At 35.9% G+C, this 22,500-nt stretch overlaps 1 protein-coding gene across 1 annotated transcript in view; it reads right to left on the bottom strand.

Annotated features, from left to right (window-relative positions):
• Window positions 1–22,500, bottom strand: part of LOC122630142 (homeobox protein aristaless-like) — an 83,711-nt gene that overhangs the window by 13,134 nt on the left and 48,077 nt on the right. The window contains exon 3 of the mRNA XM_043814323.1: window positions 13,308–14,073. Within this exon, the coding sequence (XP_043670258.1) occupies window positions 13,308–14,073 (766 nt within the window). The remainder of the gene's footprint in view (window positions 1–13,307; window positions 14,074–22,500) is intronic.

Here is a 22,500-nt window from a genome sequence, read left to right as displayed (position 1 = left end):
GAAAAGTATTTACGTATTTATTTATATACATGGATCCGACACACGCAAGAGATAGATAGATAGATAGATAGATAGATAGATAGATAGATAGAGAGAAAGAGAGAGAAAGAGAGAAAAAAGATGACGACGACGAGCCTTGGCCCGCGAGTAATAATAATTTAGCCTTTCCCTTTTTCTCCGGACGGCGTGCTCGCTCGTTGTCCTTCTGGATTTAATAAGATCACGAAATTTCGCGGTTAGACGGGCGTCCCTAATTACACCCGCCGTTCACTGCGAGTCGGTTACCCTCGATTCGCGTATCGTTATTATTATTATGTACCTACTATGTTTCTCTCTCTCTCTCTCTCTCTCTCTGTCTTGTTCTTCAAAAGTACCTCCTCTTCGTCTTCTTCATCGTCAATGTCCTTGTCATGGGAAATGCGTGTCCAAAGAGCCGCCTCTAAGAGGCCACGTAGCCCGAGAGAAAGAGAGAGAGAGAGAGAGAGAGAGAGAGAGAGAGAGAGAATGAGAGTGTATGCGAGGGAGAGAGAGAGAGAGAGAGAGAAAGAGAGGGAGATTAGTCGCGCGTTCAACTTAATGGAAAATTTACAGCGTGCTGATCCGATGAAAACCTTGTGCAACTTCTCTCTCTCTCTCTCTCTCTCTCTCTCTCTCTTTCTATCCATCCATCCATCCATCCATCTATTTATCTATCTATCTATCTATTTATCTATCTATCTATCTATCTATCTCTATATTTCTATATCTAGCTCTTTATATTTCTTTTTCTAGCAACCGAGAAATTGCACCTGCAATTTATCTCGGCATAGTTTTGTTGGCTCTCCTCGTCATTGAGAGAGAGAGAGAGAGAGAGAGAGAGAGAGAGAGAGAGAGAGAGAGAGAGAGAGAGAAAGAGAGAGAGAGAGAGAGAGAAGGAGAGATAGAGATAGAGTTAGATAGATAGAGATAGAGAGAATCGCCGACGTTAATAACAATGTCATCCAAACGAGCTTTCGCACCATTCCCATTGAAAATGAATCTCACGAGGCACGCCGTCCTTCATTTCGATCTAGGACATAATTCCACGACGTTTCTTTAATTGCTTTTTACGAAACATAGGTACTTAAGTACCTAGGAAATTCTATTTCCGTAATCGGAGCACAGAGTGTACGCCCCCTCTCCTCTCCACTGCTCCCATCTGTTCTGCTTTACTTTGCTCTGCTCGGGTAATTATAATTATCGAAGCGTGATATATGCGTTACGAAGGAATTATAAACAATTCTTATTCCTCGTGCGCACATTCTCTCTCTTTCTCTCTCTCTCTCTCTCGCGTTATTAGTCCAAATGAGATATAGATACTTATCCTCCTATAGCTATTATACACATAAGTCGATTAGCGATCATTTGGTGATCTCAGGTATCGTGGAATGGAAAAAGAAGAAATCACAAAAAAAAAAAAAGAAAAGAAAATAGAATCGAAGGTCGTGCAAATTTGCATCGGTTAGACAGACCATTTCAAGATAATTGCATATCTCTGCGTACACACGAATACACACATATACATACATATATCTATAGTACATTATGTCCTATAGAATTTAACGAAATAGAGACATTCGGTCGATTTCAAGCTAATGAAATAAATTCTCGCACGTTACGATCGAGGAAATTCGTTTCGCTATGACGTCAGAATAATAGAAAACGAAAGATACATACACACACGTACACACGTATATCTATATATACATATGTAGAGGAAATAGGACGGTCGCGTTTTCCGCACGCCGCGCTGCTTCGTTCGTAATAGCGCGAGAGATTGCGATCGCATTTGAATCGGTGCGGTACGCCATCGGCGTGGCATGCCGTAGCATGGCGTGGCGCGGCGTGGCGAGGCACTTGCAAAAAGAAGAACGAATCCGAACGAGTTTCGCAACGAGTGGCTGAATAATGGTAAGCGGCGAACCTTTTCGCGGCCTCGCATCAAAGCCGTCCCGCTAACATAAGTGGATTAGAGCCCGAGCTTCCACTTCGTCATCTTTCCGCTTCTACCACGTTGCTTGCCTTCTTTTCTCTTTAATCTTCTTTCTCTCTCTCTCTTTTTTTCTTTTTCTCTTTCTCCATCTTTCTCTTTCTTTATTTTTCTTTCTTTTTCTTTCTGTCAGCGATGAGAGATAGAGATAGAGAGAGAGAGAGAGAGAGAAAGAGAGAACACGCGCATCGACACGCCCGAATTTCCGCACGCGGAACAATTTCTTCTCTTCCTCCGTTTCATTCTCGACTTCTTTTTCTTTTTCCACTCCTGTCCTCCATTTTTGTTCTTATTCTTTTCTTTCTTAGCGTTCTTCCTATTTTTTCTCTTCTCCCAATGTTTTTCTTTTTCTTTCAATCATTTCTCCTCCTCCTTCTCTCTTTTTTCTTCTTTTTCTTCTTAAAACGAGAGAACGGTGGATTATTCGATCGTTTTCTAACGGGCTTCTCTTCTCACATCCTCTCGGTAATGAGATCCGACGTGAAATCGGCACGAACGTTGTGAGAATTATAAAGTCGGACGTAATGGCGGGCTGCTGGTGCGTGTTCGGAAATGACGGATCTAACGTCTGCATTAGCTTCTTAAGGAGAAATGTATATATACTTACATATATATATATATATATATATATATATATACACATATATATATATATAAAACATACAAATATATGTGTATACATGTCTATGCGTGTGTATATGTAAATAACGAAGGAAAATGCAATGCGTGCAAGATCGAGTAAATCGCGCGAGGATGGCGCGAGCTGAGAGAGGCTTGGCACGCTGGTAATTCGTGTAATTACCAGACAATTACATTATCTAATTAACCTCAGGGGTCGGACTAGCCAGTCACCAGCGGCTGCCGAGTAGCTACGCTAGCGATGACTGCGACCGTGATTGTCCCTTGTGGCGCAATCCTAATTATTATTGTCTAACGCCTAGCCGGCCATCATCATCATCATCATCATCATCATCATCATCATCATCATCATCATCATCATCATCATCATTATAATCATCATCGTCTTCGTCATCATCATCGTTCTCGTCGTCTTCGTTTTCGTCTTTGTTTTCATCTTCGTCGTCGTCGTCGTCATCGTCGTCATCATTATCATCATTATTATCGTCATCGTCATCATCGGTAAAAACTACAACGATATACAAGTTTTCTCTCTTGCTCTCGGCCAATTCATAGAAATTCTATTCCCGAAGAGAACAAATCTGTTTGCTTAAGTTTCCTCTCTCTTTTTTCTTTTTTCTCCTGGTATCCTTCGTAAATTCCTTTTTAGTTTCTTCACGCAATCATTTACAGTTCGTTCAGGTGGATATAAATAGGTAGATAGATGGATAGATGGATAGATGGATAGATAGATAGATAGATAGATAGATAGATAGATAGATAAATAGATAGATAGATAGATAGATATCTGAATTTTGATCGATTTTTTTTTCAAATAATCGAGATGAAGAAATTATTTCGTGAAAGTATATTCGTATTTCTTTCTGTTTAAAACAATTTTATTCAAATCGAGATTAAATGATTTTAATATTGCTTAATTCGACATTCGCGTTTATGCAACAACGTTTTTATATATATATATATATATATATATATATATATATATATATATATATATATTGTGAAAAAGTGACGCGTTAATGCGTTCCTTTCTTAGATGATTAAAATTCATTGGAATCAGTTTTTAGATGTCCGACTAACGTCGATATAATATTCTTGGTGTGATAACCGTTAAAATATAAGATTATGAGCACGTATTTATGATTCATTAGTCATAGACTCGCTATACGTGATCGTTTCGATTTGACACACTTTATTAATCTAACCTACCTATATACACACACACATATGTACATACATATATATACCTATTAGAATATCCAACGAACGAAGGAGACTTTAATGCTCGCCATCAACGACTTTCAGAGACTTCAATTCCATAAGTTTGCTATCATCAAACGAACGTAAAAGAAAAATCTTTAATGTTTCTCAACGGTACGTTTTGATCTCTCTTTCTCTCTCTATTTCTCTCTCTATTTCTCTCTCTATTTCTCTCTTTCGTAAAATAAGTTAGCAATGAAAGAAACGAGTAGATGGAAGGTGAGAAAATACGACGTACAAGTTTTAGGTCAATCGTCGACATTCCGTGATTCTCTCGAGTAAGTAAGTAAGTAAGTAAGTAAGTAAGTAAGTAAGTAAGTAAGTACTTAAGGGATCTTGAAAGAGACAACCGTGCGCGCGTCTTTGGTAAGTTCTCTCGAGGAGCGAAACGAAAGGGAAGCCTGGTAGCAACGCGCGCGTAATGCGTGCGTAATGCGCGCTTAATACGCGTACGCCGTGGAGAGCCAATTACTGATTGGCCACACTACCGCCAATCGGATGAGGGATGGACCTCGACAAACCTGTACCACCTGTATTCTCCCTTTTCTTCTTCTTCTTCTTTACTCTTTCTATCTTCCTCTTCTTCTTCTTCTACTTCTATTTCTTCTTACTAACCTTCGACGGGTATCTTAGCAGTGGGAGAAACGGAACGAGCGAGAAAAAGAAAACAAACAAAAAAGAGAGAGAGAGAGAGAGGGATGGATGGATGGATGTGTGTGTGTGTGTGTGTGTGTGTGTGTTTGGAAGGGATTTCTTCGTTCGATTAAAAAGAAAAGAAACAGGTGTTTGTACAATTGTACAATATCTGATAGATACTTACTTAATCTACTTAGATAGTGAGATAGTGAAACTTCTTGTAAAAATTATTCAAAGTATTATAAATATATAAATGAATCAGTAATTAAATAAATGTGTATTATACGTAAGTATGATTGATACATACCTACTATACATGTCTTTTAATTCACAAACGGGATGTTCTATTAAAAACTATATAATTATTTCATACACTACAAATACATAAATAAATAAATAAATAAATAAATAAATAAATTAATTAATTAATTAATGTTCAGGTACGTATAATAGATACATGAGTGTATTAATTCACAAACTATGGAGAATGTTTTATTAAAAAAACATTACGATCTTTTAACATCACGTATAATTCGTCTAATTCAATAATCACCTCTTTAATAACCCTTCTAACCCTTTTATTCTCTCTCTCTCTCTCTCTCTCTCTCACTCTCTCTCTTTCTATCTCGTTCCGAATAAAGATTCTAAATAATCATAATGTACAAAAATGATATAAGTATTCGATCATGTTTTTTCTATGTGGTCTATTATTCGCAAATACGTATCTACCTATATACATACATACATACATACATATATATATATATATATATATATACATGTACACAGAGATGCGAGAACGGAACCGATTAACTTTCCTCGGACGAAGTCTAATCTTATTTGTTGGTGAAACGAATAACGGGGCAGTGCCGGCGGTGTTTTCTAATCGGGAGCATGACTCGTCGTCGTCGTCGTCGTCGTCGTCGTCGTCGGCCGATTAATGACAGGAGAAGTTTGCTTGCTCGGTCGTGACAGTGGACACAAAGAGAAAGAGAGAGTAAAAAACAAAAATAAAAAAAAAAAGAAAAAAAGGGAGAGAGAAGGAGAGAGAGAATGAAAGAATGAGAGAGATAGATAGATAGAGAAAGAGAGAAAGAGAGAGAGAGAAGGAGTCTCGTGGAACTGGTTTCGTTCCACGGATCACTGGAAACAATCATCCTTATTAAACTCGCCACCAACTCACCCCACGGATATAGAGGTATACTTTGGAATGATTTACCGAGAAACGCGCTTTGCGGCCCTTTGAACAGGTGGAACACCTCCGGTCTGAATCTCTATTTTCTCATTCCCTCAAGAAAAGTAAGTTTCCTGCTTTGTGATTCGTCAAACGATGTATGTCAATTTTGTCTGATATCTTTCTGATATCTTTCTGATATCTCGTATAAGAAGCGGACGAATTTATTCTATTTTTCTTTTTTTCTCCTTTTTTTTTCCTTTAATTGTAATTATTATTAAATATTGGTATTAGAGTAATATTAATGAATAATAAGTGATTAATAAGGAATAATAATGATGATGATGATGATGATGATGATAATAATAATAATAATAATAATAATAATAATAAATGATTGTTTATAAGTAATATTTATGTAATAAATTAGTTATAATAATTATAATATAATTAATATAATATAATATTAATTATAATATAATCAAATTATAATATGATATATAATAAATTATATATATATAATAAATATATATAATAGATAATATTTATGTAATATATAACGAGTATTTATATATATATATGTTTTGTCTGGGATAATTAAGAAATAAATAATATCGTTTTACAGAGCAATGAAAAATATTAATTACTTTTTTTCTCGTTAGGAGATGTTGCTTCGCAAGGTAATAATTATCGACTATTTACTATAAATCAATGTTTTCCAATCCTTTTTTTTTCTCTGTTATTTTTTTTTCTCGGTGTAGTATGACAATCAAAAGATTTGTTCGTAATAGTATCGCTAAGCTCGAATGTCTGTAATAAAACATTTTGTAAGGATCTGATAGATTGCAAAGTCACTACATTTATATACACACACACACACACACACACATACATATGTACATATTGTTTTTAAAGACGGCTATTGATTCCATGAATATGCCATTGATGTAAAAAAAAAAAAAAAAAAGAAGAAAGAAAACATTTATCTTGATTTGAAATCGTAGCAAATACGGCATTTCAATTAATAATATGTAATTAGCTAATACTTTGTATGGTCGTTCAAGGAACATGATCTATTATTATCTGCGCGTATCTGAATACGAAAAGGAAAAAGAAAAAAAAAGAAATCGGAACGTAATCGTGTTACGTTCATGCATATGCACGAACGGATATATACATATTTAATGTATAAAAGACGGACATTGATTCCTGTGTCAATAGGAATAAAAACAAATATATGTATATACATATATACGTACATATAAATACATATACATATATATATATATATATATATATATATATATATATATATATATGTAAATTGTTAAAAAATCTCATCGTCGATCAGTTCAAAACTTTCCATCTTTTTTATAAATTGATTCATTCAAGATTACGTTTTCGCACGTTCTCTCTCTCTCTCTCTCTCTCTCACACACGCTCACAAATACACATACACATATACATACACTTACACACGCATACACATCGTCGATCTTTAATTTGTCGGAACATCGATTCTCTTAAAAAAAAAAAAAAATAAATAAATAAATAAAAAATAAAAGCTTGGGAAACGAACGATCCGTAATGGATAGTCGTTCGAGTGTCTAACTTCTTCGGTTTTACAAGCGAAACGAAAGGAAATGAAATGAAACGAAACGATACGAAACGAAACGAAACGAAAGAGAAAGGAAGGAAATAAGAATGCTCGAAAAACCAACAAACACACAACTACGACGGCTTCGTCACGTCGTCCTTTCGAGAAGAGAGAGTCTCATTCGGTCGACGACGGTCGATCGAACGCGTCGGCACGGTAGCTCGAGCCACACGACTCTAATCTAAATTAGATCTTAAGAGCTCGTAAAAGTAAGTGGCTACGTTCGAAAAGGCTTTAACGTATACGTATATTCTCTTTCTCTTTCTCTTTCTCTTTCAATCTCTCTTTTTCTCTCTCTTTCTCTCTTTCTCTTTCTCTCTCTCTCTCTCTCTCTCTCTGTCTGTCTGTTTGTCCATTCGTCCGTCTCTCTCTTTTTCTCCTCAACTTGTTTTACACGTTCGTTTGAAAAGTTTCGAACCTCTTCATAAGTGTTATATCTACTCGAAAAAAAAATAAAAAAATAAAAAAAGAAATAAAAAGAAAAAAGATTCTGCGTCTTTTCCCGCCGTCATCGTTTTCTTATTTCGACGGTAAAAAAAGAAAAGGAAAGAAAAGAAAGATAAAGATAGAAAGAGAGAGAGAGAGAGAGAGAGAGAGAGAGAGAGAGAGAGAGAGAGAGAGAGAGAGAGAATTTGAAACCAATGTAAAACCCGTAGACACGCCGTATAGACAAATATAGTAAGTCATTTTAATATTTAGCGTAAACTTGCAAATTAGTTCGAGATCGAACGTTCAGATACGTCCAATAGAAATTGGATTTGACCTACTTATGTAACGTATTATATACGTGCAGGCAACCTTATTACACAGTCCAACACAGTTAAAATAATAATAATAATAATAAATATTGATATATCACGTGATAGGTGGATATCTAAGAAGTATGTAAGTATCTTAGAAGTATTTAACTAAACAGATAGTTAGATAGGTGTAAATTGCGTATATCTCAATCGGTTAACGATATGTTAAAAAAAAAAAAAAAAAAAAAAAAAAAAAAAAAAAGAAGAAGAAAGAAAGAAAGAAAGAAAGAGAAAGAGAGAAAAAGGAAAGAAAAAAGAAAAGAAGAAGAAAATATCAAAAAGCAATAGTATAATATCGAACTCGAGTTATGTTCGAAGTTGTTGTAATAAAATAGAATTTTATTTATAAGTAATGCGCAAGTATCTTACGCTTTCTCAATGACTTCCTGTAAGAGACTTTTCTTATTCTTTTCTTTTTTTTTTGACATATAACCACTTATAAGATTATATATATATATATATATATATGTATATGTATATGTATATATATATATATATATATTAATTTCTTGTCACGACTCTGGCCGGCCACCTATTTACGATTATATATTATATTACGAGTAAGAGGTACTTACTGGTATATGTTATAACCGTGGTTTTGATAATACGCTGATCGAGAGGAAATCGAAATAAATCATCGTTCGTAGGACGTTTATGAGCGGACACGTAGTAATTTGTACCTAACGATTGTAAAACGTTTATTATTCGCCCGTAACAAATGGGTCCTGGGTATTATTCGCGTATATCGGATGACTCCTTATAAAATATCGTGTGTGTGTACCGGTGGTGTCTGTCCATTAAATGTATTTTGATAGAACCAATCGTGCGCGTGCCCTTCGGTAAAGGCTTCTAATGAATATGCAATGTGTTCCGACGAGTCTCTCTCTCTCTCTCTCTCTCTCTCTCTCTCTCTCTTTCTTTCTCTCTGTCTATGTCTGTCTTTCTCATTCTTTCGCGGTTGGTCTCTTCCTCTCTCGTCTCTCACCGCTGGTCAATAAACCTAAGCGACCATAAAATCCAATTAGTGTGAAATTAATACCAACGTAAGGCACTGAGAAACGAAGGAAAGCGAATCAATTTATTACTACAAAATAGTAAGATTCGTAGGAGAAGTGGAAAAATTTTAGATACGATGGATTGAATAATAATTAACGATAGATAGTTAGATAGTTAGATAGATAGATAGATAGATAGATAGATAGATAGATGGAAAGGTGTATAGATCGGTAATTACATTTTCAAGATTCCTTTTTGTCGATATATATTTATAGGAAAAAAAGTAAAGAGAGCAAGTAAGAGAGAAATATAGAAAATAAAAAGAGAGAGAGAGAGAGAGAAAGAGAAAGAGAGAAAGTACATTAAATTCTATTCTTCGAATAAAACAGCGAGTCATTCGATTAGAAATTTTTTGATAAGTCTTAGAAGTTAACTCTTATAGGACACTCGTTTACGAACGATATAACCATAAAATAATATCTTCACGAGGATCGTCGAATAAAATATAAACGGTGGCTGGCTTAGGCGCTTACGAACTATGTGCCTGTCCGCCAATGTGTCTCCACGTCCAACACGGTTCTACGACTTTTTAAGACGCGAACGTAATTAAAATGTTATTTATAACGTTGTTTCACAGGAGCAGCTTTAATCCGACCTTCGTTGGGACTTGCGTCACTCGCGCAATCGCGAGATTTATTTTTATACGATATACGGAGAATTCCAATACCTAGTATCGTTCATTATATCTCGTCCGAACTAATTATATATCATCAAGATTGATAAATTGATCGAGTTGTAATAACCGCGAGAAAACTGAACCTTAGTTTTCGATATAAAAAAAAAAAAGAAAAAAAAAAAGGAATTGAAAAAAGATAAGTAATAGAATAAAAAAGAAAAGAGCGAGGAGAATGAAAGAAAGAAAGAAAGAAAAGAAGGAACAAATCAAGAAAAACGTGTCGAACGTGATCGAATTTGTAAGAAAGGCCAAAAAAAAAAAAAGATTGATTCGTCGATTCGATAAAAATGATTTCCGAAGTAACAAACGATTCGATAAATAAAAGAATTTCGTATGATTGAAGAATTACATTTCTTCGTTCTTGAAATTAACTTTTTCTTCTTTTTCTTTTCCATTCTCACTCTCAATAATCTCATCTAGATTATTTTAGCAAACGTAAAATCAGTAAAAAAAATTAATATAAAAACGAGATATTATATAATATCTCAATAATATAGAATATTTGATAAACATTATAAATTACACAAATATATAATCTATATACATACATACATATATATATAATATTATTAATAATATATTTATAATATACATTATACAATATATATAATTATATATATGAAAGTCGATCGTCGTGGGTTTACGCTTTCACTCACGATCCGCTAGTTAAATAAATAAAACGTTCAAATTCTAAAAGAAACTTAACGATCCAGTCACGATCTTGAAAGCGATTAAAGAACATTTCGAGAAGAACCTTACAATAGTTTATTTCCGAACTCTGGTACTTATTAGCCAATAAGAGTAAGAGATCACGATGTCTGCTACGGTGTCACGAGAATTTTACAAATTTTTTATTCAACCACATTGGACTATGGTAGATAGGGTCGTACTTAGGGAGGGACGTAGAAGAGAAGATAGTACTGAGATCTAAGCAACGAAGTTTCGTAGATAGAAAAGATGGTCCATGGTGTCCCAGAGAATCCTCTGAGCGTACGCCATGGTCACTACCTGTTTCAAACTCTCTTGCATCTCTCTCTCTCTCTCTCTCTTTCTATCTCTTTCTATCTCTCTCTCTTTCTCTCTCTTTCTCTTTCTATACACTACCTCTTCCACCTTCGTTAATTACGAGAACCCCATACCGTGGCCGCAGGACCGGACCTATTACGAGCGATTACACCGCTATTAGTTACCTACCGGGTGTTCCATAGCACGAAAGAAGCCACGTGTAAAAAAAGAACGACTTGAGAAGGAAAGAAGGAAGGAAGGAAGCAAGGAAGGAAGGAAGGAAGGATAGAGAAGAGAGAGAGAGAGAGAGAGAGAGAAAAGCATCCAGATAGATTGCACTACACCCCATTCTCGGCGCGTTACTCTACACGTCTAACAACCGGCCGTCTCTTCCTCGGAGACTTAATAATGCAAAACCATCGACCGTGGCCACGGAAGGAAATTTGCATGGGTAGAATCGTAAGAGAGAGAGAGAGAGAGAGAGAGAGAGAGAGAGAGAGAGAGAGAGAGAGAGAGAGAGAGAGAGAGAGAGAGAGAGAGAGAGAGAGAGAGAGAGAGAGAGAGAGAGAGATGTAGAAGACGAAGTAGACGAAGTAAAAAAGAAAGAATAAAAAAAAATATTCGAAACGATCAACGTCCTCGTTATTTTTCTTTCCTCGGTTTTGTTTGTAAAATTCTTCGTATACGAAAAGCTTACACGCAGTATCATTGTTTCCAATTTAAAAAGTGCAAAAAGGAAAAAATAATAAAAGAGAGAGAGAGAGAGAGAGAGAGAAAATAAAAAGAAAAAGAAACATTTATTTAATCGTTAAATCTATTATTTATTTGCGTTGAACATGACAAGTGGTCAATCGCAATCTTCTCACCTATGCTTTTTCTCGACGTTGACGTAGCAAGTAAATAGAGATGAGGGTAGATAGGTATGTTATGTATTTATGTATGTACCTAGGTATGTATATCCGATCCTTGATAAAGTTATTAACTTTTATCGGAACGATAGGCATTGGTATGTTCATAATTACGGTAACGCGCGCAATTAAATCATCGCTATTTTTGCAATGCGAATAAACGACTATAGCCAGGCTTGAATAATCATGAAGGAATCAAGTCCGTTTTACGATCATGTTCAAGGACTACGCCTTCATCGTAAAAATGGCATCGATCGATAATATTCTGCTTATCGCTGTGCGTTTATATATGCGTGCGTGCGTGCGTGAATGCGTGCGCGCTCGCTAACACGTCCGTGTACGTAGAATTTGGTTTCGTTCTTCGTTTACATTCTCACCTGTCGGAATCGTTTAAGAAAACAAAAATCGAAATACTCTTGGAGAGTTCGAAAGGATGGCTCTCGGAAGAAAAAGAAAGAAGATAAAGAGGAAGAGATATTTAAAAAAAAAAAAAAAAAAAAAGTAAAAAAAAAAAAGAAAAAGAAATCAAAAAAGCAAAATAAATTAAACGAAATGAAGTGAAATAAAATGAAGTAAAATAAAATAAAATAAAGTGAAAATAAAATAAAATAAAATAAAATAAAATAAAATAAAATAAAATGAAATAAAATGAAATGAAACGAAATGACACGGTTAATAGGTAACCTTTAAGATAGATCGAAGGATAGATCGAAGGATCGATCGATGATGAAATTTATTTGCCGATTCGATTTTTAAGTATCTTGAATTTCCAATTTCTGTTTATCAGGTATTAGTCGTTCGCGACGAGGATAATCGATTCAACGTATGGTTGGTCAGTCCTTTTCACGTACTTACGTAGGAATGTAACGAAAGTGTCAGGAAGACAAGCGGAGAAGAGGTTAACGATAAACCATCTTTTAAAATATCGTTTTATGGTAAAGTATGCGAGATGAAAGGATGGATGAAAGAATGGATGAAAGGATGGGAACGGTAGTCATCCCCTATCGCTAAAACGTTTCGGATCAACCGAGGCTAATAGGTGGTCCCGAGGAGGCCCGTAACTCTGCGACGCGCCAGTTTACCCGTCTATATCTCGATACCGTTATTCAGGAAGCCTGTTAGAAACGAAGACTCGATTAGGACTCGACTAGACACCTTTCCCCTCGTCCTTCTACCCTCCCATCCCTTCCCCTTTCTTGCCTCTTTCCCTTAACCTCCCACTCCATTTTCTCCATAATCAACCGAAACGAGGATTACTTTACACCTAGGTCACACGTCGATACGAGTCCTCTTAGTTCTTAGACCTGACTGTGGGACTCTAATGGGAATGATTTTAAAAACTAGAAAATAGGGGAGGCGGGGATTGATTATTCGTCGTCGTTGTAAACCGATGATCGCTTTAACTTTATACATATATATATATATATATATATATATATATATATATATATATATATACGTGTGTGTATGTAATTGGAGTTTCCTTACCTGGTGAAAACGTCAGGATAATGAGTCCTCGAGAATGCCTTCTCGAGTTCTTCCAACTGGAAGCTAGTGAAGGTCGTCCTGTAACGTCGTTGCTTCCTCTTAGGTGCAAAGTCGTCGACCTCGGCCTCGCTTTCAGGGCTCGTTGGAGCTGCCCTCGGGTGGCTGCCCTCTTCCTCGGGCCTAACCTCTTCCGTTGAGATTCCCATCTGTGCGGATTGAGGCGTCGTCGTCGTCGTCGTTGTCGTCGTCGTCGTCGTCGTCGTCGTAGCTCCTGCTGCTGCCGCAGCCGCTGCCGCAGCCGCTGCTGCTGCTGCTGCTACCGCTGCTGCTGCCGCTGCTGCTGCTGTTGTTGTCGTTGTCGTCGTCGTCGTCGTTGTCGTGGTAGCTGTTATTATCGTCGCTATTGGCGATGCCGGTGATCCTCTCGTAGATAATAACAGTAACGCGGCTGACGATACGGTGTTTAATGGTATTGATGGTGTCGGTGTTGTTGCCTGCTGCTGCTGCAGTTGTTGTTGTTGTTGTTGTTGTTGTTGTTGTTGTTGTTGTTGGCGAGACTGCTGGTGAGTTTGTTGGTTCACCTGCTGGCTCACCTGATTCACCTGGCTCAAGCTACTCGTGCTGCTAGCAGGACTCGTCTGAGGGACGGCCTGCTCGCTACCTCCACCTCCACCTCCTCCCCCTCCTCCTCCTCCTCCTCCTCCTCCTCCTCCACCTCCGCCGCCGCCGCCGCCACCTCCTCCTCCTCCTCGTACGCTCGACTGATCTGTAAAAGAAGAAATTATTTTGTTGGTTTTCGTAATTTTTGCCGGACACCCGGCAAGTTCCTCGAGTCCCTCGTGAGGAATACCTGGGTGTTTATTACCTGGAATACATAGAAATCTTATCTTTCGTAACTCAAACGTCCGTGTGTGTTTATACGCCTGTGTGCGTGTGCTTTTTTTTCTTTTTTTTTTTTTGCTTACTTTAAGAATATCTTTTACGAGGTGAAAATTAACTGCTCGAAAAAAGTTTCTATGCTTGCTATTTTTTGTCCCTTTTTTTTTCTTTCTCTCTCTCTTTTTCTTCTTTTTTTTTTTTTTTCTTTTTTTTTCTCTTAATCTCGCACATGAACGATCGAATGAATATTTAATAACGCGGTCTGTATCTTCTTTTCTATTTTTTTCCTCTCTCTCTCTCTCTCTCTCTCTCTCTTTTTTATATCGAAATAATTATTATCCAAAATTGTTAACGCGATAGAACTTTGAATTTATCTTGGATATATCTCGGATATATTCAACGGAACGTAGTTTCGAGCAGCGATCGAAACTTGAACTGATACTGTTATTTCCTCGGGCACCAATTATTATGATATCCTTGACCGCTAGATCGGAGTTTGCCAGGAAAAGTCACTGCGGTCTCGTTTCCGTGCTTTGTGGCGGTCTTCGGAAAAAAAAAAAAAAAAAAAAAATCCAGTTTATGATGTAGTCGTCGTACGCATTAAGATTTGGGATTTCCCAGTTTCAAATGTCCCTTTTAATCGCATCGACTTTGATTATACAACAACTATCGTACATTCGAAGTCTCGTTTTCCTTTCCTTTTATTTTATCATCTTGTCCGGTTTGTATTGTTCAGAGAAAAGAAAATATAAAATATAAAAATATATATATATATATAATATAAAGAAAAAGAGAAGGAAAAAAAAGAAGGAAAATCTCTAAAAAAAAATCGAAATCAGATATTCGCTGTAAAAAATATGTTATCGCGATCGATATATCCATGTGATTAGAATATCAAAAAGAGAACTATCCATTTCGCGGATGTTAAAATCCTGATGTACGTTAATCCATCCAGGTGAGGGTAAAGGTATCATTCCTTTCACCGACCTTGCAGAACATTAATGATTCCTACGAGAGTTCGCGTGTAAGTACCTACGTACCTCAAATATGCGGTTTACTCGGGAACGACGGTCTAACGCGGCACGATTCTCTTGGTAACGATAGAAATCATTTTCACGCTGTATTCGTCGTTCACTCGGTATTTTCTCGATAAAGATATATTTGCGGGTTATAGATGGATAGGTGCGTTACGTACACACAGATATACGTACACGTATGCGTTATACGTGTTCGTAGAATCTCTATGGTTATTTCTTATTCATTGTTTTTTCTCTTTTCTTTTTTTTTTTTTTTTTTACCACATAACCGATACAACCGAATCGAACGTGCGCTTGGAGAAAGAGAGAGAGAGAGAGAGAGAGAGAGAGAGAGAGGAGGTTCTTCCGTGGCAAACTCACAGTAACAATTTTTAATCGTATAATCGATGATCAAATCGATTTCTCCTCCCTCAGATAAAATCATCGAATATTATCGGAAATATTTTAAACGCTAGCTATTTATCGATCTACATGCCGAGTAACCAACTCCGGCGCCAATTTACAATGATGGCGCCCGGTTAAGAAATGCCAAGTTGTTACCACTCGCATTCCATTCGCGATTATGACACCACTCACGATCATCGCGTACTATTATATCTCCCTGTTGCGAAGAGAAAAGAAAAAAAAAAAAAAATTAAAGAAAAAAGAAAAAAAAAAAAGAGAAGAAGAAAAAGATATAAAAAAAAAAAAAAGAAAAGAAAAGAAAAGTCGCCAGAGAAGAAGAGGAAGAAGAGGATGAGCAAAAGAAAAAAATAAACAAAACGAAAGAAAAAACGAAAAACGAAAAACAAAACAAAGAGAAAAGAAAGAAGAAAGGAAAAAGAGAATTGCAAAGAAGGAAGAAAAAATCTTAATTGAAAGTATCGTTTGCCGACACCGATCGTCTAGCAACTCGAGGCGAATAGCGAGTCTCTTAGGCTCCTTCTTCTTCCTCTTCTAAAACGCGTGATATAAACAGCGACGCGGAGCTCGAAGCGGTACCAGTCTTTAAGGAAAATGGCGCTCGTTGAAACGAATTTCTAAAAACGAGTAGGTACCTACCAACCTACCTACCAACCTATCTTACCTACCTACCTACCTACCTACCTACCTACCTACCTACCTACCTACCTACCCACGTTGCTTTTGCGATATCGAAGCTCGTAGGAACGGAAGGCGGGATCGGAGAGGGTTGGAGAGGGGGACCTTGGGGGAAGGGTCGAAGCAAAGTGGTTTACGCGCTCTTAAGAGGCACTTTTTAATCGAGTCGATTTATCGGAAATGAGCTTATAATCCAGGTAGTAGCCCCCGACGTAATGCGGACGATAATGTATAAGAGATCTAAACCCCACTTTTCCTCTCTCTCTCTCTCTCTCTCTCTCTTTCTGTCTGTCTGTCTGTCTCTCTCTTTTATACAGACTCACAGAGTTGCCTTTTGCGCACACCCATCGCGCGTTTATTATTCGCGTATAAGCACGTAAAGGAGCGATGCACTTGCTGCGTATGCAACAAGAATGAGAAAAGCGAATAGAGAGAGAGAGAGAGAGAGAGAGAGAGAGAAAGTTGAACGTATAGGTAGCCCTTTAGATTATAATGGCATTAATGGGCCCGAAGCCGCACTTAACGTTTGTTCGTTGCCCAGTTCGTTTCGTTATTAACTGAAAATTACCGAAACCGAAATCTAATTCGCGTAAACACTATAATTTAACGGCGGAAAGGAGCAAGTTCCGTGGGCCCAGGCTCGGGCTTGGCACACTCGAGTGCCCTGTACTTTTACTCACGTTGTCTCATCTAACATCTCTTAGACAATAGAAATTTTCATGATATAGGGTAAAATCTTAAGGGGTTGTATTTGTTAATTTCATACGATTTGTAATATTCATACGATTATATATATATATATATATATATATATATATCGTGGGTGGTAATTATTGTCATTGTTGTTTATATAATTAATATCTAACTGTTATATTTATATTGTCTTCCTTTTTATTGTATTCAAGAAGCAATATAATTTCTTTCGGGTTAGGCCAATTAAACTGACAAACTTTCTTCAATGAGACATGAATTTATTATTATTATTATTATTATTATTATTATTATTATTATTATTATTATTATTATTATTGGACTTTACCATAATGGGTACATTTATACCTGAATGTGTAATAATATAACGCTGATATTTCTTAGATATACACTGACCACCTTTTGCAATGAGATAATTACACCTTGGAAATTGTATACCTATATCTTGAATCTGTATGAAAAGAAAGAAAGAAAGAAAAAAGAAAGAAAGAATAAAAGAGAAAGAGAGAGAGAGAGAGATAAAGAGAATGAAGAAAAGAAAGAATCACGTAAAACGAATGATTTTCTACGTCCCTCGAACGGCATTATGTTTCTTTAGAAAGATTTATAATTTAATGGTGTGAGTTTACACAAAGATACATATAATCTATCTATGTATATATGTGTGTATGTGTATGTATGCATGTATATGTGTGTGTAATACACATACACGTAATCCGGCGATTTACGAGCGTACAAATCAGCACGGCGTAATAAACTAATTAGCCGACTCATTGCGGCCGCTTATACTTCTCACGAGCTGGTAGGTTCTGTGGCAACAGCAGCACGCGACAGCGACGCTGATAAATCGACTTCTTTTCTTCTTCTTTTTCTTTTTCTTTTTTTTTTTGTTTTTTAAAGATAGAAAGAGAAAGAGAGAAAGAAAGAGAAAGATTTTTTTTTATACTTCGAATTAAATACCAAATGGAATTACATATGTTATTTATAAATTGGAATTGTGTATATATAAATGTATATATTGATATATATATATTGATATATTATGTTTGTGAAATAAGCAAAAGCATTATTACAGAATTAACATAGATATCGAATGAATAAGAGAAACATGATTTATTAAGCCTTATCAAGAATTGCTATCCGTAGATACTTATCTACCGAATGAATTTGTAGCTTTCAAGGACGAGGAAGTTTTAAAAGCTTCCCTTTTTGAGATTGAAAAAAGTCATTAATATTAATGGAGAGGATACAATCGTTAATTAAATATTTATTGACGTTGTAATTATCTTTATTCGTTATTATATATATTTATATATATATATATATATATATATATATATATATATATATATAAGTATTACTGCTTGAATCACACTTTTTATTTCATTCGCTCGTACAAAACAGGACGAAAAAGAGAAGAAAAGGAAAAAAGGAAAAGACAGAATAAAAAGAAAGAAACAAATATTATAAAATACGAGATCAACTGTATTAATCAAATTATATTGCTTGTATACGCGATGCGTGTTATAAAACGTGATAAAAAAAAAAAAAAATTGAAAAAGAAGAGAGACGAAAAAAATAATCTATAAAGAAAGGGAAAATAAAAATAGATACAGAGTCGTAATATCGTCTAATGGATCTAATGAATTGAAAAAAAAAAAAAAAGAATTGTATCGTATTTAATTCTTTTTCTCTTTTATCGTATAGAAACGAAACAACGAAGAGGCAATGGCCAAATGAAAAATGCTCCCGACGTGATCATCGTTGAAGCACACGCTTCGCATCACTGGGATCGCTCGTTTCACGCGCGTTCTACTCCGTGAACGTGCTCCCAAGGAGATGAACGTGCCGCGGGGAGGTGTTTTTACGTCGAATCATACTTGCAAATTCGCGCTAATAGACGCATCAATGCATCCTGTGACAAGAACCAGGGACGGCCGGTCGTGTTCGATCTCACGAGCACGATAATACCCGGCTATTACGAATTATCGGCAAGATATTCCATTCGATACGCGACTTCTTCCTATTTAGCCGTTTTCGATAGGTTACTTCGATATAACACGTATATCGATATTTGTTCGTGAGAGAACATTTATATACGAGAGTATCTACGTTATCCTTTTCATCCTTTTCATTTTTTATTTCTTTTTCAATTCGAAGAAAAAAGAAAAAAGACGCAACATCGAAACATTTTTATATTTTTATATCATATATTTTTTATTGTTTACTTTTTATATTTTTATATTATAGCTAAACCGAGAAAATCATCGAATTGTCGCGTTAAACATTCTCAACCTCGTACCTGTCCTTTTTCGATCTCCCTTCTTTTTTAATTAATTAATTGATTAATTAATTATAAAAAAAAAAGAAAGAAAGAAATAAAAAATAATCTAGTTTCCTATTCGCAAAAACGATTACCTGTTAAAATCGGAATTCCTTTTTTCAATTCATATTACATCGCGATAAATTTTCTTAACACTACGTAACACCGCGTGAAACTAATTCTCCGTTGAAACATGCTGGAATATATAGGGTTTTGTTCGAATTAAATTGATTATCTCGATAAGGTTTATGAGATAAACGATCGAACTTTTTACGATCGGTACAAAGTATAATGCTTTCACCGAATATGATCGGTGATCGTTCGTGTAAATCGACGCCTTCGAATTCGAACGGCTGCGGCGTTCGATCGGCATTCCTTAATTACAATCCCACTGTCAACGCGCGGCAACGTTCAATTAGCGAGCTAATGGATCGAATGGATTTCTTCGTGGTCGAAGGAACGATCTCTCTTTCTCTCTCTCTCTCTCTCTCTCTCTCTCTCTCTCTCTCTCTCTCTCTCTCTCTCTCTCTCTCTCTCTCTCTCTCTCTCTCTCTCTCTCTCTCTCTCTCTCTCTCTCTTTCTCGTGCTTGATCACGAAGAGACGATAAATCCAATTACGTAATGGAGGTATAATTAATTCGTGAACGAAGAGTAAGTAGGTAGGTAGGTATATATCGATCGTGTCCGAAGTTTGATCGTTGTAAAACGATTTTCTCGTTAATATCGTAATAGTCGAAGTCACCCTAATAACGACGCACTTTATTTCGATCGAAATAGTTTCACGAAGAACGTACACAACGAGACTGCCCGCGCGCACTCGCATTAACATATTATTTTTTTTTTTCTCTTTTTTAATCGCTTATATACCAGTTCGCGCATTTTTTATGCCCATCGAAATAATTTTCAAAACGCGAAAGAAAAAAAGATGCGATGATTGTTAACGCGATTATTTTTTCTTTTCTTTCTTCTATTATTTTTACTACTTCTATCATTGAATTTTATAAATAGTAACGTAGTGAAATAATATTGTTTCATGAACGAGCATAAAAGTGGGCGCGCGCATTGGCAAATTTCTTCTCTTCTCTCTTTTTTTTTTTTTTTTTTAATTTCATTTTTATTACTTCTATTAGCATTGTTTATTCCGATCGAAATAGTTATCCACGAGAGAACGCACATTGGTTATTAACGTAATTATCTTTTTATTTTATTTTTCTTGCTTTTACTATCGCAATTTTTTCTTTGTTTTTTTGTTTTTTTTTTTTTAAACGACGTCGACACTTCTTACTCCGATCGCAATACGTTTCATCGAAAGAACGTATCATTGTCGACGTATTCTTATTTTAAAAATTTTATTTTACTTTTATTGCTTCTACCATCGCATTCCCTAAATAGTAATACAGTAAAATAGTAGGTTCACGAGGGTGCATTAACATATCACTCTTGTTAAAATTTTATTTCTATTAACTTTTATTATCTCATCTTTTATTTCGATCGGAACAATTTTCGTGGCACGAAAACGCAATGATTATTAACGTAATTATCCTCCTGTTTTATTTTCATTGCTATCGCAATTTTCTTTTTCTATTTTTTTTTTTTTTTTTTATTTTAACGACGCTCCTCACATCGATCACGTTTTCATCGAATGAACGCTTCGGCATATTTCCTACTTCTTTTTTTTTTTTTTTCTTAGATATTTCATTTTTACTATACTTATTGCAACATTTTTCTAAATAACAATACAATAAATTCATATAGTAATTTTATGAACGAGTATATACGCATTTACGCGCACATTGACATATTATTTTTTATACATTTATTTTGTACTAGTTGTTCATTCATTACGTTCATTTTCACGACGTTTTAAATTTAATCTAAATCGATGAAAGAGGAAGAGAGAGAGAGAGAGAGAGTTGCAATGAACTCGTTCAGTACGTTTCGATGGCCAATGAAAAATCATAACGATCGATCGATCGATCGATCGAACGATGAGAGTTCGAGCTTCGGAAAGCCTGATTGGAATTTTCTTTACGATCATCGATAAAGGGATCCATAAGGAGACACGATCTACCTAAGGGCCTTACAACCCGAACGATTCACGATCTAGCCGATAAACTTATATACTAGCCATTGGCGTCCATCGACGGGGACTTATGCAACATTTTTTCTTTTTTTCTAATCTCAAGATTTTAATCTACTACGTTGTTAAGATGATCGTTTTTTTTTCCGTCTCTTTCTCTCTTACTCCATCGACGTCGAATATTCACATTATAGTAATTCATTTCTGATCGCTTTGCAACTTTGTTTTCTATTTATTTCTTTCTCGAATCTTAAAAAGTGCTTAAATAATCTCTTTCAATTCTTCGTCCTCTTGAACGAGATTTTCGTACGCCATGAAAGAAAGAAAGAAAACAGGAAGAAGATGAAAGAAACATCGATAGAACGATACGATTGAAAATCAAATCTATTCGTTTAATAACGTAACAAACAAACGAGATATTCCTTGTTTCTCTTTTTTCTTTTTTATAGTTAAGTTACTTATTTATTTATTTATTTATTTTTTTTTTTTGAATTAATGGATATCAGCGAGGTAAAGTGAGGTAAGGGGAAGCGCGCGCGAGGGTACCTTTTATATTTAACAGTGTCTGGATACGCGTTTTACGACCTGCTAATTGGTCCATTATGAACCGGAGAAAGTGCCGGAGAGTCGTGCCAGCTTACAAACGTTGCAGCCGAACGTATGTATGTATATATGTATGTATGTACGGTACGTATAAAGTATAGTATAATACTTACTTGAAACTAATTAACGATCGGGAGATAAGTGCCGGCGTAATTTGTACGGTGTCACGACTTTTGCCTCATCATCGATCATTCGCAAAGAGACACCAAGCGTAAGTATGTGGGTATTACGCTTTACGTCGAAGGCGGGGACTCTCGATCGTCGTCGAAGGAACATTAGTAACTGAGAGACGGACAGAGATAGACGAAGACTGAGAGAAAGTGAGAAAGAGAGAGGGAGAGAGAGAGAGAGAGAGAGAGAGAGAGAGAGAGAGAGAGATGATTTTTCTTCATCGAGGGATCGTGGTACTTAATTGAAAGCGAGTGTTCAAAGAAAATTCTTATCTCGTTAGTCTTGTCCTTGTCAATCTTTTCTACCTGA

This window comes from Vespula pensylvanica, chromosome 6 (genome assembly GCF_014466175.1).
Source record: "Vespula pensylvanica isolate Volc-1 chromosome 6, ASM1446617v1, whole genome shotgun sequence".
NCBI classification, from domain to species: Eukaryota; Metazoa; Arthropoda; class Insecta; order Hymenoptera; family Vespidae; genus Vespula; species Vespula pensylvanica.
This window is presented reverse-complemented; position numbering and strand designations above follow the sequence as displayed.